The sequence below is a fragment of the Amia ocellicauda genome, chromosome 1 (assembly GCF_036373705.1).
Source record: "Amia ocellicauda isolate fAmiCal2 chromosome 1, fAmiCal2.hap1, whole genome shotgun sequence".
NCBI classification, from domain to species: domain Eukaryota; kingdom Metazoa; phylum Chordata; class Actinopteri; order Amiiformes; family Amiidae; genus Amia; species Amia ocellicauda.
The window spans coordinates 19,867,963-19,885,584 of NC_089850.1; the positions used below are offsets into that span (position 1 = coordinate 19,867,963).

Consider the following 17,622-nt stretch of genomic DNA (forward strand, 5'->3'; position numbering starts at 1 on the left):
ACATCATAACCCCCTTTTTAATATGCAAAAAAGTGTGGTAAAAGAAAGCTTAAAATGTCATAAAGGAAAAGCAAGGGTCATACAGGCCCAAGGGCCAAATATGAGTCTGATAGTTTTGTCCCCATTGTAAGTCAGTTGTAGTGTTGTGTATTGTGGTTAAAATATGGTAAAGTGAAGTGTGGTGTAGCATGGCACTTGTATACACTTGTGTAAATTCTAAATTTGTAAAATGTATTAGCCCTGAACTGCACTGTATTATTGCACTTTGTATTGCTCTTATATTTTGTAAGTCACCCTGGATAAGTGTGTCTGCTAAGAAATACATAATAATAATAATAATAATAATAATAATAATAATAATAATAATAATAATAATAATGGCACAAACATGGTAATAGATAGTCAAGTGTAGTATAGTGTAGCATATGTTAAAATGTAAAAAAAATGTACAAGGCATCCTTATTTTCTTTTGTTCATTATTTTGTATTGCACACACTTTATGGCATTTTAAGTAATTCCATATCACATTGCTGTGGGCTTTTGCAAACTTTTTGTAAATGTTACACAAACATGAAACATTAGCTGGATTTTAGTAATTTGATCCTCTCCATTCCATTACTTCATAAAACGTGTTTCCATTTTCTTCACAGCTTTTATTGTTTGTTTGTTTGGTTTGGGTTTTTTGCACAGCTTATAAATTGCAAGCATTTGAATTGTTGTATGTGTGCTGCATTTGGTCACATATATTGTATTCAGGATTCCACACATATATATTCATTTTCTTTACCCATTGCAGAATCTTGATTACAAATGGAAGACACGATTAACCCAGGGGTTCTGGTTTGATGTAAAATACAGAACAGTGCAATATTGTGTGCGCTGTACAGGCAGTACTCGGGTCAATACGGCCGCCGCTCCGCCCGGCCGGCTCCTCCACTCGCCGGATTACGGTAGGGGTATATGACGTGCGCCGGCGCCGGCGGCCGCGCTGTTGCCAGTGGGGGAGACGCACAGACGGGGAGACGCGTTGTTTGGCGCAGTAGAAATTCTAGGCGGCTCTGCTTTCTCTGAATTACATCGGCTGGTGGGCTTTCTTTTTCCAACAATAAAACATCTCGGCTTCCAGTGGACAGATAACGGATCGAAAAAGAGAGAAAATGAGTTCCATCAACGTAAAAAAGCTCAAGGTAAACGAGCTGAAGGACGAGCTGAAAAGGCGGCAGCTCTCCGACAAGGGGCTGAAGGCCGAGCTGATGGACCGGCTGCAGGCCGCGCTCGACGAGGAGGCCAAAGCCGGCGGGGCATTCAGCGGGCCCGGCGGGGAGGAGAACGGGGCCGAGGGCGGCTCGGAAGAGGCGGGCGCGTCGGATGAGATGGCCGAGGACCTGGAAGACGAACTGGCCGGGGAGAGCATGGAGGCCGAGGAGGAGGAGGAAGACGGGGACGCGGCGGCAGAAGGCGACGCTGGTGCCGCCGCTGCTCCTGCTGTTGCCGCTACTACTGCGGGCGGCGCTGCTGCAGAAGCGGCCGGGCAGGATGATGAGATGGGCGAGGAAGAGGAGGAAGATGCCGGCGTGGAGATGGATAAGTCCGACGACGAGGAGGACGCGGGCATAGAGATGGATAAATTCGTCGACGAGGACGAGGCGCAGGGATCCCAGCCCGCTGAAGGTGAGTCTCCCATCTTGTTCCGATCCGGCGCTGACATCACGTGTCGGTGCGCTCGCCGGGCCGGGCAAGGCGCTCTGCTCTCCGGCGCGATTGTGTAAAATACGCGCTGCAGCCGGATGAGTCGGAAAGTCGTGTTTGCGTGCGTGCGGCGGCGTGGCTGTGCATCTGCGGGCTCCGGCGCTTTTCCGCTCCGGCTTCGTTGTGCCGTTCGTGGTTTTTAGACAAAGATGCACATGGTGGTCGCTGGGTGAAAACGATGAAATGGCTGCTCGCTGTACACAACGCGATCAGGCGGCATTTCGCCTCCTTTGTCCGAGGGAGTCGAGATCTCGGTAGCGAGTGATCGTGTAGCGTTTCCCGGTCCAGGTTTTAATATCAGCCCGCCTTTGTTGTGCGCTATTGATGTGGCTTTGTCAATTGTTCAGCCCGCTTCGGGCCTACTTCCCCTGATCTTCCTGGAGGGATTGAGCTGAATTACTTTCGGTTTTTGTGCCATCGGGTGGAATTGGTGCAGGTTTCGGGTTTATTTATTTTTGTCCGATGTGCACAGTGTAGTTTTATTACGGATTATCGTCGAGCGTCACTTCCCGTTGGATACGGCCGATCGTGATTTTCGGGTGGAAATCGGTGATTGAGGGGTTAGTGGCCGTGTTATATTGAATTAAGAGGAAATGTCCGAATTTATTCCTATATATGTTTAGATTACACCGAAATATGAAATGCTACTGCACCCAATACAGCCGATGTATGTGCAAATCGCTACACATGTCCACACAGGGAATCAGTGACCAGTACATATTAATTTGCGTTGTGATGGATCAGCTCGGGGAGGGGGGTGGATATGATTAACTCTTTCCTTGACCGGCATGGGATGAAATAGTCCAACTAATCATTCAGGATTGTGTTCATACAGGTCTGCCAACCAAACCCTTTTGGTCCTTGTTGACAGTAAGCCCACCTGAAGCGACCAAAACCCTCTGTCTTCACAAAAACCCAGTCGTGTGGGCCGCCATGTAACGCTTCGGCCCGGGCGCCTGCGGTTACCCCTCTTATTGCTGTTGTTTTATTTCCAAAGGAGACGCAGAGAAAGACAAGAGGGGTGATCAGAAGAATAAGAAGGGTGTAAAGCGACGTCGTGAGGAGCACGGAAGGGGCTACTTTGAATTTATTGAAGAAAGCAAGTACAGCCGGTAAGGATCTGGGTGGCCTTCGCCAAGTCCGAAGAGCCCCCGAAAGCAATGTGTATTATTATTATATTACTACATGGGGCACCGTGATTTCCCACCGATGCCCGGTCTCTCTGTATGGATAGCTAACAAAAGGAGGAGAGCGCAGCTGCTGTACTGGGGGAGGGGAAGGGAGGCGGATCCGCTCTTTTTTAATGTAAGTAGAGCGTCTGCCCTATGGGACTGAATGGGAGACCGAACAAACCCCCGTATGCATCTGCAAATTATGTATGTAGTGTGTGTTGGATGGGAGACATTTTATTTTTTTGATCCCTGTATTAAACATCTGATTCCCCTGCACGTTTTTCAACGCTTAGTGTATAGCTGCGTTCAGTCTGACGTGATTTCTCCCGGGTCTTGTTTCGTGAATTGTACGTGTCACTGCATTTAACAGATTACGTTTTTAGTCTTGTATAAATCTATAGGTTGTTTTTTTTTAGATGTACGCTTTCAACGTCTAGAATAAAAATTGGTTATAACAAGTGTATTTGAGATATTGGAGAAGCTTTTCCCAGTCGAATTTTAATGCGTTGAAAATGTTTCAGTATAAATCGAAATACTGTTTCCCTATGTAGCTTTTAATGCATCTGCTTAATCTTGTATCTGTACAGTGTTCTAGACTTTTTGACTGAACATTTGCAATCGTTGGTGTAAGTGTAGTATAACAAGCTACATATCTTTTTCAGTCTTAATGAAACCTTTTTATATATTTTTTTTATATAGCCAATTCCATTAAATTCCATATTGTGCCTAACTAACCTGTGATTTCTTCCATTCTAGCTTTCACAATGTACAGTGGCTTCTCATCCTTGAGTTTGTAAACCGGGGGCGTCCACAACCCTGTCATGTTAAAAACGAGCAGACCCCAATATCGTGACATTGTCCAGTTCTTGCCAGACTGCCTCCTCCTGATAGGCAGCTCTTACACTGTGATGTTTGTGCTCAGTGTTGTCTTAATTTCTCCATTTCAAGCCTCCTCTTTTAAATTGGCAGGGGTCCTTAGAAGGAGCTGCCGTTTTATTGATCCATAATCACACTATTTAGTGGTCTTGTCATGTAAAAGACTTGAATTAATGCAGTTTCTATATAGAAAAACTCTACCCCAGACTAATTTGCATATCAGAAATGTTTGCACAATCTAGCAGGGTGGCCAAATCCTGCCTTTTATTTCTGGCATCTAAAAAATAATAAGGTCCTGTTTTTATCATAATGGATATTGATTCTTAACAATGTGTAAACTGGTAAGCCTGGGACACACCATTGTATCGCGCTGCTTCAGACTTGACATGCTGTGGACAGTGCCACACCAACGTATCGCCCAAGCGTCAAAAGGCAGAGATTTTTTTTTTTTTTGCACAAAACAATACAATTGCAGAACTACATTTTACAGTTAAAAGTAAACATACGTGTCATTATTTTGGCAAAACCCAACTGAATCCTCAAGATGAGGAGGAGGTGGAGGTACAGGGTTGGGAAATTGACTTTTAACACATCCACAATGGCTGGTGGATGAGCAATTTTACCAGCCACTTTTTCTTCCCCAATTCAAATGTGTGTGTGTGTATGTGTATATATATATATATATATATATATATATATATATATATATATATATATATATATATATATATATATATGCAAGATGGCTTTGTACTTGGCAAATTGATTGTGAAAGATTTATAATAGTGTTGATTATGAGTGGCTGGTGTTTCTATAATTAAGTCAGGGAATCCCTTGCATAGGGAATGCAAGCGCGCAGCATTTGCACTTCCTGAAGCATTTAAGACCTGTTCCGAAGACGCGATGTGGCACGCTGGTGTCTTGGACCTAGACATCCATTATATTAAAAATTGACATGAGGTGAAGCGACGCAGTGTGGCCCGGGCTGTACTCCTTTACATCCAGGCACTGTCGCCAATGCTACCACAAATGGCAGCTCTTACTCTTATTCACTTCAGGTTTGCAGGTAATTTGGAATGGAGTTGATTCCAACCCTGGTTGGTTATGGCTAAAATGGTTGAGCCAAACACAGAACACCCAGAGTTAATCAGTTTTAGACTTGTGAAAGGCAGTTTAACAATCTTGTAGCAAATATTTAAACACATTCCACATTTACACTATTACAATACTATTACTGTTACAATATTCTAATATTTACACACAGATGGTGTCTCTGTTAAACTAGTGGTGTGAATATATCTTTCATCAAATGCTTAGGGATGAAGATAAACTGTTGTGAATGTGCATGGTTTAACACCCTTTTGATTTAAATTACAAAAAAAATGTATGTGTGCGCGTTCCAAATGCATACATTCTGTTGCACACCTGAAGTGAGTTTTTTGGTTGATCTCCCGAATGTAATTTTCCGCACTGGGGCACCGGTCGGTCACATAGTATTGAAAATGAGTAAAATGATGTTGACAAATCTTTTCTTTCAGGGCTAAGTCACCCCAGCCACCTCTGGAGGAGGAAGATGAGGAGTTTGATGACACCACAGTTTGTCTGGATACTTGTGAGTGTGATTCAGATAACTGTCCTGCTCACGCCAAAGACGCCAATCCTCACAGTGTCGCGGGAGGCTGACGGCTCCTTATTGCAAGCCCTTAGCAATGCCCGAAGTGTAACTGTAGATATTGTAGAACCCAAATCTTGAAGTGCTGGAACTCCCTGGTCTCCATATACTCATGCCTTCCACGGTTTATACTGGGCATGTCTATCTGCTTTCTAAGAATATCCACAGGTAGAACTCTCAGTAGCAGGTTATACCGTGTGCAGGGGGTTGCTTTTAAGTAGAGCATAAATCTGTTTTCTACAGACCCTTGGAAAATAGGTTTGAATGGTACCCTTTCTAAAGTCCGTGCAGGTTCAAGAAATGGTTTAAAAGTCCTCTTGACATTTGGGTGTATTGATCCATTGGAACACACTGAGTAAAACCCTTCAGTTGTGCAGACAGAGTGCAGATCCAGTGAAAGCCCTCTCTTTATTGCACAAGTTATTCACCTCTTCTCACTAGCATAGTCTTGCCAGGGCTTGTAGCTTCAGAGATGCTCATCACTTATTTGGGGTTAGCACATAGCAGGAATCTGCAAGTTGAATTTCAGATGGTTCCCTGCACTGTAAATCCATATTTTCCTTATGAATTGCCCTGCCTTCTGTGCTAACAGGTCTTGTGCAATCTGGAGTTTGATACCTTTATCTACATCAATACCCAAATGCTTCCGTGCAGTGGAACACATTGGTCTGATGCTACACTTGCACACTCAACTATTTAATTGTAATGCATTTAGTTTACTGTTGCAAAATCCAATCTTCAAACAAAAACAGTGACTAAAGGGCTATTCTGTAGTGGATGGGAAAATGATATGAACAGTGTTTGTATGCAAGGAAATAGATTCTAATACATTTTTATAAACCACAGACAACAGCGATCTGCATTTCAAGATCTCCAGGGATCGGTACAGCGCCTCATCTCTGACAATGGAGAGCTTTGCGTACCTGTGGGCTGGCGGAAGGGCCTCCTATGGGGTGGCCAAGGGCAAGGCCTGCTTCGAAATGAAGGTGAATGACACGGTCTTTAATGGTTCGCCTTAGTAATTGAAAACTAAAATACTTATCTAATACGTGATTTGGCCGTTAGGGCAGAGGGAATATGAACTAGTCTCTGGTGCTGGGGGGGGGGGGGGGGTTGTAATGTAATGAATTTTCCTACTTGGAAATGTACATAAATTGTTTAGCTTGATTATGTGCATGACTGGGCATGGACGCAGGGCTCTACTCATTGTTAACAACTCATTGTGGTTTTCATATGCTTACTTTATCTGGGTGAGCAAGTTTTAATTTGTGTGTGTGAAGCAGGTAAAAGTCTATAGAAATGCAGCACAGGTGTTCTGTAGCCATATCTGCAAGCAAGTGTGGCTTTCTTCACACAACTATCTCCCCCTCAGCTCATTACGATACACCCATCTGGCTTTTGTAGATTAAGCCCTGCCTCTTGGGCATGTATAGTGATTGGTCATTTGGTGACCTCTTGACCCCTGTGCAATGCTGCTGGCTCTGGCTTATGGCTCTCAGCGAGTCAGGAAGTGTGCAGCAAAAATTGTAGCTTCACAAGATCAGCCACTGGTTGGCCAAACATTTGAAAGGTCAAATGTGCCCTGCTGTAAATCCTATGGGATGTCCTGAAGTAAAATAGGAAGTCAGTCTTGCATTTAATTTCGGTTATGTATGTTTCATGTTGGGTAAGTGCATTACCCTGGCAGCACGTGCAGCCGGGGTTCACACCTGTGCTTAACCATCGTCACTCAACTTCTTTGCTTCAGATTATTGAGAAGATCCCAGTGAAACATGTTTCAAGCAAAGGTGTTGAAATCCATGAGGTGCAAGTGGGCTGGTCCTTGGCCAACGGCAATCTGCTACTCGGTGAGTTCTCCTAGTCCCCTCAGATGTGTGTGTGGCTTCTGGCTGCTGTGCACGGCTGTCCAGTTGTTGCAGTCTTTCAATGTGCGATTTTGATTAAGCTTTCCAAAACTGCAGTGGCTTGTGCAGCTTTCCTGCCTACTTTGGTCATTACAACATTCACAATGAGATGTTTATTTATACCCCTCTGTTTGTTTCTTGCAGGCGAGGAGGAGTTCTCCTATGCATATTCAGTCAAAGGGAAGAAAACCACTAACTGCGTGACTGAAGACTATGGCGAGTCATACGATGAGAATGATGTCGTCGGATGCTTTATCGTAAGTGTGGAACAGAGGCAGATCGCCTGTAATGTAAAAGTGTTGGCTGATTCCAGAGAAATGTGACGAACACAGTGAGCGGGTAGTGGTCATCTCTAGACTGTGTCTTAGTGGACTTGATGGCCTGGTCTCAGTGCACCATTCTATCAGTATTTAAATTGGCTATTCCCAGAGCTAGGGTTAAGTTCTTTCCTGCTCCCTGATTTACACTGGATAGTGTAGCTCTGAAGTGATCCCTCTATAGGGAGTAATGTTGTTCCCTACCCCCCCGTCTGGCTTTTGTGCAGAATTATGAAGGTGAGGAGGTGGAGCTCTCCTACTCCAAGAACGGCCAGGACCTGGGAGTGGCCTTCAAAGTCAGCAAAGAGGCCCTTGCAGACCGGCCTCTCTTCCCTCACGTGCTGTGCCACAACTGCGCCGTGGAGTTCAACTTCGGCCAGAGGGAGACGCCCTACTTCCCTGTGCCCGAGGGCTTCACCTTCCTGCAGCAGGTCGCCGTGGATGACCGGGTGCGAGGGCCAAAGGGACCAGAGACGAAGAAGGATTGTGAGGTAGGGCCGCACGCGCCGCTGGTGGCTTCACCTTTGCAGCCCTTTTAGTCTCTTAAAAGGCTGGATGTCACTAAAGTGTAATACAATATGTAAGTGGCCAACTCCAGTATGTTTTGCATTCAGGTCACAATTAGGAACACACATAATCCTCATGTGTTTTCATGGAATACAATTGACAGTTTTAACATGCAAGGTTAATGTTGACATTTTGTCCTGGTATTAAGTGAATGGGAGGATTTTGTGTTGAAAATGTAAGGGTTGGGGGTTAATTAAGGTCAACACTTTAAATCTCATTAATGAGTGAAGACTGACCTGGTTTTCCCAGCAATGTGATCTGTACTGTCATGGCATTGTGCTGCCTGTTAATGAAAAAACGGTGAAACGCTCTACTGTACAATATTGTATATTAGTCTTGCTTCAACTGTTTATTGTATTTTTCCTTATTCAATTGGAGTATTTATGGCTTTAGATTATAAATCTAATTTGTCGGAACATGCTTCTGAGAGGCGTGTCCTCTGGCTTCTGGTAACTGGATGTTAGTCACAGTATCAACTTGGAGCTGCTTTTCTATACTGAGGCCTTGCTTATGCGTTGTTTATAAGGAGAGGAAAAAGGAGGCGGGATGTGTGTGCGCAAGCTGTCTTGGGGCGAATTGAGCACGGTGACTACTATGGCTGCTTAACCACCTGTAGGTTCAAGGCCTTCAGGTTGCTGCATCCACATCAAATCCTGCAGTCTGTGTGATTGATGGACTTGAAGCATTCTGGCCTAGCACTGAAAGAAATTAATGTTTGCTACTTATGTCTAGCAAGTTGAAAGGTTTTTATTTGAGAATGAGGGTGGATGTCTCGGTGTCTACATGTGTCTAGAAATGTTTTTATTTTCCAGGTTATTGTAATGGTTGGCCTGCCGGGCGCTGGAAAGACTACCTGGGTGATGAAGCACATCGAAGAGAATCCAGGGAAATACAACATTCTTGGAACAAACACCATCCTGGAGAAAATGATGGTACGACTGGATTGAATTTATCAATGACCTCCTGACTTTGTTGCATACAAACGGCCATGGTCCATAAGTCATTTAAGTTTTGTCATAATGCAGCAGCTGCTCGATCTTCTCCAACCCCCTTCTAACGGCAACCTATTTCATTCCTCAGATCGCGAGCTTTAAGCGCCAGCTGAAGGACACCGGGAAACTGACCGCCATTTCTCAGCGAGCCCCTCTGTTCCTGGGAAAGTTCATCGAGATCGCCGCCCGCAAGAAGCGCAACTACATCCTGGATCAGGTAAGCATGTGGCCCAATCTGCAGGCGGAGGCAATCTCTACAGACCAAGCACTGTAAAGAGGTTCTTCTCTTTGATTGTATAACGTTAACCACGCCTCTACTCTTCCTCCCCAGACGAACGTGTCAGCCCCAGCCCAGAGGAGGAAAATGTGCCTCTTTGCGGGCTTCCAACGCAAAGCCGTGGTGGTGTGTCCCACAGACGAGGACTACAAGCTGCGCACTCAAAAGAAGGCCGAGACGGACGGCAAAGACGTCCCAGAGCACGCCGTCCTCAAGATGAAAGGTACGGGCGGCTTTTTCTTCTCCCGCTTCCGTCTCTACAGTCTGTCATTGTAGAATTCAGTGACCTTTGAGTCTCGTTTGTGTGACAGGTCTGTGGTTGAGGTCATTTAATCTGAGGTCTGGTGTGAAATGAGTGCCAAGACTGTTCAGGGGTGTGTCTAGTGCTGACCAAGACATGGTAATGCTCACATCAGCACCCCGTGCACTGCCAAACCGGAGGCATAATTCCCGAAAGTATAGAAGCAGTTTCCATTAAGGCAATTGGAATAGGTTTAAAAGCAGAGCAATTTATTACCTTAAGTTCGGCCCATTCCCGTCATTTAAATATCTCCCCTCTCCTTCTCCAGGGATCTTCACGTTGCCGGAGCAAGGCGAGTGCTTCGATGACGTCAGCTATGTCGAGCTGCAGAAAGAGGAGGCCGCTAAGCTGCTGGAGCAGTACAAGGAGGAGAGCAAGACCGTGCTGCCCCCTGAGAAGAAGCCCAACCAGGGCGGAGCCACCCCCAAGAAGGGCAACCGAGGCAGAGGGGGCAAGAACCAGTTCAACAGGGGCGGCGGCCAGGGCCAGCGCGGTGGCCGTGGAGGCTTCCAGAACAGAGGCAGCTTCCGGGGAGGTGAGTGCATGATGTCCGAGTGTGCACAGAGGCCTCGGGTCCAGGAGGGTTTGGTCCTGCACAGAGAGGAGGAAGAGCTTTGGGGGGAACTCTAGGGGTCAAACTTGGTTCTGTAAAGGTGGGCTGGAGGGTGGTCTTCTGGGTTTATTTCAAACCTAATGTACTTGATTTCTATGTTCTATTGAGTTGGACATACAGGTTGATTTTCAGTGTCAGGATTGCAGTGTTGGGATGGCTGTTGTTTTAACATGCAAAGCTTGTGTGATTTACATTGCACAAAACATGTACAGTCTAATGTGATTAATCCCCCTCTCCGTGTGGTTGCAGTACCTGGACCCCGGGGTGGCTTCAACCGACCTCCCCGAGGATTCCTGCCCCCTCCGGCCTTCAGAGGCGGCTTCTCAAACCGTGGAAACTTCAACCGGGGAGGAGGCATGCCCAACCGAGGCGGCGCTCCCCGAGGCGGGCCCAGCCGGGGCAACATGGCCAGGGGCGGTGGCATGAACCGCGGCAGCCTGAACCGTGGAGGAGGAGGCGGTGGCGGAGGAGCCAGCCGTGGCAACTTCAACCAGGTATGGCAGGCCTTCTAGGACCCCTGAACACGGGTGTAAACTGGGAAGAGCAGTGGCTTGGTTTTCAACACTTATCACATATTTTTTTTCACATTCACTTTGAAAACCATTAAATTCTGGCTGATTAATATAGAACCTAAAGAGTAATCGGTATTTGTAGATCCAGATGAAAATATCTGATGTACTGCTGTGGATCAGAGATGGCAAGCGCCTCGTACCGAGGGCAACATGCCCGGTGCTTGCAGATCAAGGCATTTGTGATACTGATTTGCTGCCCAGTGTACTAAAACTGGTTTATAGACCAAATGACAAATGGTCTTCCCTCCCTGATGTGCACACTGAAACCTTGCTGTGCTTCCTTCTGACTCGCAGAAATTCAGAGGCAGGGGAGGAAACAACAACCGTGGTTTCAAGAATGGGAATTTCGGGATGAACAAGGCCCAGGCTTTCAACCAGAGCTGGCAGCAAGGGGTAGGCACTTCTTTCCTGTCCCGGTCTTTGTCCAGGGCACGCCTCTGGATGGCGCTCACCTGGTTGTTTTGTTGTGGGGCGCAGGGCACTTCTGCTTCCTCCCTGGCACTGGCCTCTTTCTCTGTGGGATGTGGGTTTGGAGGAATTGAGATTTAGTATTATTCCTTAACTTACAAGCCTGTTCCATACAAAACAAATTACACCAGCATACTGTGTCCCTCCTATGTAGGGATGCACAGGGGCAGCCTTGGATTAGTTATTCCTGCAAAGCACAAGACCAGTCCAAGGGAAGATGAACAGTGTGTGACGAAGTGATTGAGCAGTCTGTATGGGTATTGGATGGTATTATGGAGAACTGGGTGCAGTACATGGGTACCCAGTCAGAGGGATAGGTTTGCATGGTCTACTAGTGTGTGTAAGTGTGTGGTAGGGGATGCTCTGTAGTGAATGTTTAGAATGTAGTGAGCTGTACGTTTGTGTGTTTAATAGCGGTGTCTCTCTCTGCAGTTCTGGAACCAGAAGCCGTGGAGTCAGCAGTATCACCCTGGAGGATATTACTGAATGCTGTGTAGATGAACTGGTGATGCACAGACATCTTGCTCCACAAAACCTTCATGGATCGACTTTTTTTTTTTTTTTTTTTTGTCACTTTTAAAAATTTAAATTTAAACAAACACCAACACCAACAACAAAAAACATTCCACATCTGAGGAAAAGTGCCTGCGGGTTCTCTTAGAAGCTTTATGGGTTAATTTTACTTTTTATTTTTGTACATTTTTTTTTTTTTAGTTTTTTAGTTTTGTTTTTAAATTCCCATGCTTTAATGTATAATGTCAGGAACCTCAGCATTGTGTAGAATGGGATGTTTCTGTAACTTCAGGGTTCTGCATTTTATCTGTAAAATGTGATTTTTACTAAGTAAATTGACCTTTTCTTTTCCGTTTTTAGTTTTCTTGAGTAGTACCAGTTGTCCTTATTAGTGTTAAACTTTCACATTTAAAATCGGGAGGAAGAAAAACACTCCTTTTAGAAGCATGTAGACATATGTGAGTTATTGTATCAGTAGTCCCACAGCAGCAAATACGTTTCTAAACTGATAGGTGAAGCTGTGACGGTTAACGTTCTGTGTGTTTTTAAAGAAAGAGGCTTCATTTGTTGGTGAAGATGATCCTTCGACCTGTAAAAGCTAAACTTAGGTTTACAATAAACGGGTTCTTTGCTTTTTTACTTGTATTGTTGATGTGTGTTTTTCACAATTTGACTTCAAAGGTGTAAAACAACCTTTGAATGAGTTTGAAAGTATTTTTGTTGCAAAAAGAAGAGAAACTGCCCTGTAATTGTGACCTAACTTGAATTTTATTAAACATTTATTAGGGCAGAAAATCATATGCAACTCCTTAAATATTTTGTGGTTATCCCATTTATTTTTGTCTAGTCTTCCCAAAGTAACACGTTATTGGGAAGTAATGTAGGGAAGCAAAGAAATGATCAATTACAAACCAGTGGAAGACTTCAGTGTTTGGATATAAAGGATGCAGTACTAACAACAAAACCTCCATTCATTAACTTTAGACAAATGACAAGCTAATGTAGCATTAGTCATTGGCAGCCCTCAGTGGTGTCTTATTTTATCTGTAAATATTTTTAAATTTGAAAGCACACTTTTCTATCACAGGGTGAGGCTATGGTGTTCAACTCAACAGTGCAAATACACAATGGATTTAATCTGAGAAGGGAGGGGGCTTGACTTTCCTTTACATGGGTGGTTTTGAAGCAAAGAGCAGTTTAGCTTTTGGAATCGGTTGCATCAGTGCTTTTGTGACACTTAACCCTTTGGTGTCCAAGGTGCATCTTTCTTTCAGGTTGTTTACACGGCAATCAAAGCCTCTGAACCTCGCAATCCTCCACCCTAGGGCTCGAGTCCTTTGGGGTTGTGTGGAGCCCAGGGATGATACTTTCTGTATCCAGGGTCACCACTTTAGAAGCTTTTAACTGCTTAATGTAATTCAACACTTTAAATAACACTAGCTTGGTGTTGACTTAAAAGACCAAGGAAAAACCTTGCAAGTTATACATTTTTAAGAATGCCATGTAAAACAAAATGAGTTTTCCTAGCCTGAGACCTGAATCCTGGTCAATTGTGACATTAAAAAGATAGGAACTGCAATGAACACTGTTTAAGGAGGAAAATGCCAACATTCAAGAGGCATGCTTTTACAAACCATGTTTATATGTATATTTATATATTAAATCAAGCAAGGCTCAAACATGAGTAATGCAAGCATTTTTCACATGGAAAACTTCAGTAATAAACATTAGGTTATACGGAAAAGAACTGTCAATTTAATTATCTTTAATAATGGGCTAGGCAGAGCAATGCGTGTGAATTACACACATGGTATATTCAGAGCATCCTCACATCATGTTCGTGTGCTCCGCAGTTTTCTAAAGATTTTTTTATATTTTAGCTGTCGGTCTTAATGTTTTTCTAAGGCTCTGTGTAACCTGCAACGGTCTGCAAGTGGCAGTGAGAAAAAGATGCCAGTTTGTCTTTTCATACACCGTAAACTTTATACAACCTTCCAATTGTATTATGCAGGGTAATCACCGTATAGTGAAGTATATGATTTATATAAACTAGTTTTAATTGTGTTTTTTGTAGAAATAACATTTTCTAAACCTTGTGAACTACTGCAATAGAACTTAAAAGGAAAAAAAAATGAAATGTTAACTTTTGTGCTTATTCAGAGGAAACTTAAATTATCCAGGTAAATGTTTTTATTTTGTTTTATTATTTTTTTCCCCCATTTTTGTTTTCCTAATTGTACTGTTTACGCCTGGTTTTGTGGAGTGATGTACACTTATTCCTTGAAATATTTTTGGAAACTTCCCAAAGGCACTGAATTTATTAATTTAATTTAATGCAGAGTGATATACCAGCTGGAATGGGTAGTAAAGGTTAGTCTTTTTTCTCTCCGGTTTTCACAAGTGCTCAGTGATCCGTTCGGCACCGCTTTACCTTCCGTTCTGCGGTCTCCAGTGTTGCTCTAAACTGGGGAGAAAAAATACAAAAGTAGAGTGGCCCATATTCACAAACCGGTCTGATAGAGAGAACGTTTCTTTTTAATAACTTAAGATGTAAAGTGTTTTTAAAGCAGATTTTTATTCCAAATGCTATCTATATAGATTCTCAGCCGACATGGATCAAGGAGTACATGTGGGGGAAGTTTTGTAAAATATCTGTGGCATGTGCTGTACATTTTGCAGCTAGTTTCGGTCCAGCTTGCTTGTTCTACTGTGATGTGGATGTACACAGTTTTAAGTATTTGGTCAGGTGTTATTTCAGCAAACGATACTGGGGAACTGTTCCAATTTTGTAAAATAGACTTTTTTTTTTCTTTTTCTTTTTATATATCTTGCTATGTTTTGTATTTTGCTATGACAAATTAAAACAAAGATAAGAAAAAGCTGACCAAATACTTTTTATTTTTATTTTCAATAACTTTTACAACATAAGTAAAGTACACACGACAAAATAAACAGATCTTCCTAATGCGAAAAGCCTTCATGACTACTTTAGAGTTTAGCCAAAGTTACTACTTTGCTTTGGTCAGTTCTGGTCCTGGGGGGCTGTTGGCAGGTTGGTTTTCCTTTCAATTAACTTTGACTTGACTTAACTGAACAAGGCACTCAAAAAGTGATGCAAGGGTGATGTCAGTGCCTTAGGTACACCTGCAGATTTGTGGCTCTCCAGAAACAGGGTTTGACCGCCAGTGGAAAAATCTAAACATTGGCAGTATTTATTAACAAACTGACTTGTCCCAATCTAGTTTGAGGAGTGAGTGGGCCCAGGGAGAGCAGCCATCGGTGCTATAGCAGGAGGATTTTGGCCCTGTCATTTAATTTCTCTTCTGGTGCTCTGGTCTTTGTACATTGCCAGCTCAGCCCCCTGGAGGACAGCATATCTGCTGGTGTTCACACCAGCCCTGGTGTTGGTCACCTAGCCTTCTGACCTGAACCATCCCGTTTTAGAGCTGAAAACAGCCCACAAGGGTGAAATAAAACTATAATTCTTAGTCCAATTAAGAGCTCAGTTATGACCTAAACCCAGCAGGCACAGGGGTCCAGAAGGACCTGTTCAATGACGGTCTGAGTTCATTACCCGAGACCTCATGCAGAGAGCCAACTGCCAGGACTGTGGTGCCCTGGGTCCAGGGCTGAGAGCCACCTCTTTACTTCAGGGTTACCCAGCCCTGCTCATGGGGTCCACTGTGTCTTCTGGGTTCCCCTTTCACCTGAGCTCTTCGTTGATTAGGCTGATCAAATCCTTTCATTACAAATATTGATGTATTTATTCTTCACACTCACTCCAGCTCTCACAAAGATAATTGCACATTAGAACATCTGATAGTAGATGAGTAGGTGAGTTGTTTCTGAGACAGTGTGTCTGGGAAATTAACAATTTGAGCCCTATACATACTTCAGGAACCATATCACATTAAGAGCAAGAAAACAGGTTTACAACTTCAGTCCTGATTAACCAAGCAAGCACAAAAAATAATGAAATGCTGATTCCACACGGAGTTAAGAGAGGTGTAGTTGCTAATGTCTGAGGTTTTTTTAGAAGTGTTTTAAAGTTGTGTAGTTGAGTCTGTCCAGAAGATGAGGGCTGAGTGCATTTTCACAAGCAGTTGGTGTTCACTGCAGATACACGATTGGTTCAGATTAACGGGTGCTGCAACCTGTCTGTCCTTGAACAGGTTTGAATCACACTGCATGGAAGATAAGTGAGGAGAACATGTCCTTAAAACTATTGTGTATGTTTCACTCTTCTCTGGAGGGGTCATTTTAAGGAATATTTTAAAGAAAATTCTGACCTTGTGGAAGAAGCATTCAGGCATCCTGTTGGTAAAACATTACATGAAGGTGGAGTCCACAGTAGTTCATCTCTGCACAGTTTACATCTATTCAGGATATCTTGGACACCAGCTGTTCACCTAACTCCACCTATAAACTCAATAAACTGTTTTGTTTGAGGTTCAAATAAACCTTTTCACTCTTTTTATTATAATAATTAGTGTGAATTTATTGGCAGATGCCCTTTTCCAGGGTGACTTACAGTTTACACAAGCATTCCAAAAGTGCAATAATACAAAATTCTGTTAAAGCATTACAAAAGTGCAGTAGCACAATTAATATAAAATACAAAGCATACATTGTAGTTTGTTGCGGTAACAATTGCAGACATGATGCATTGAAGTCCAAGGTATTTGCTAAAGGGAGGGAGCATAAGAGAAATCGCAAACAGGAGATTTAAGTAAGCAGGACCATAAGAAAGCATAGTTCTATAAAGTGCAAAATTACAGGAGTGCTGAACGGCTCAGCAGATTTGGCTGCTGTATTACAAGTACAGTCTGAACAGAGTCTCGAGTAATTGCCTGAAGGTTGTCGGGGAATCTGCTGTCCTGACCTCAGTGAGAAGGTCATTCCACCACTTAGGGAAGAGGGTGGAAAAGGAGCGGCTCTGGGGAAAGGGGAGTGGATAATGTATGTGTATATATATATATATATATATATATATATATATATATATATATATATATATACACACACACACACATCTACACATAATATACACATAATAATCAAAAGAACAAATACAGATGCTGCTGCTGATACCACCTACAAGGTTTCCCATCGCAATTATTTATAAAAGCCCCCACCAGGGTTGGCTCTAGGTTCTAAAAAGCGTTTAAGAAGTAATGCAAGTCAAAAACCTGCTATTTGATGTAACTACAGATTACTTAAAAAAAAACATCTGTTTAATCTATGCAAGCAAAGCTTCCGAAACCTAAAATTCCAACACACAATTCGTGCTTATGTTCATGCAAACACCACATTAATACCATACAAAGAATAATAATCCGAGTGCAAAATACATTGCCAGCAATAGTTCTGTTCTTCAAGGTACTGTCTGTGGACCTGAGAACAGAAATAAAATGCATGAATTATCATATTCTCCCGGAGATTAGATATGATTTTTAATAATCAATATGCATCTTTTCGAAATGCTGTGTAATGTCGCCACTAGAGGGTAGCAAAAGATTGGGTTTGGAAATAATTACTGAACATAGAAACTCCAATCACTACAGGTAAGTGCATTATAATACTATAATATGGGAAACATTTTTTATCTGCTGGTATCAAGTTCATTTAT

The 17,622-nt window shown here is 43.2% G+C and overlaps 1 protein-coding gene across 1 annotated transcript; it reads left to right on the top strand.

Annotated features, from left to right (window-relative positions):
* The first annotated feature begins 978 nt into the window (after positions 1–978).
* On the top strand, positions 979–12,632 carry hnrnpua (heterogeneous nuclear ribonucleoprotein Ua). The gene is made up of 14 exons (XM_066697905.1): positions 979–1,671; positions 2,747–2,861; positions 5,336–5,409; positions 6,316–6,455; positions 7,217–7,316; positions 7,518–7,630; positions 7,918–8,181; positions 9,070–9,189; positions 9,338–9,466; positions 9,581–9,749; positions 10,096–10,362; positions 10,690–10,934; positions 11,307–11,405; positions 11,913–12,632. Exons 1-14 carry the CDS (start codon positions 1,158–1,160, stop codon positions 11,964–11,966), a joined length of 2,403 nt encoding a protein of 800 aa, XP_066554002.1. The 5' UTR covers positions 979–1,157; the 3' UTR covers positions 11,967–12,632.
* The last annotated feature ends 4,990 nt before the right edge of the window (positions 12,633–17,622 follow it).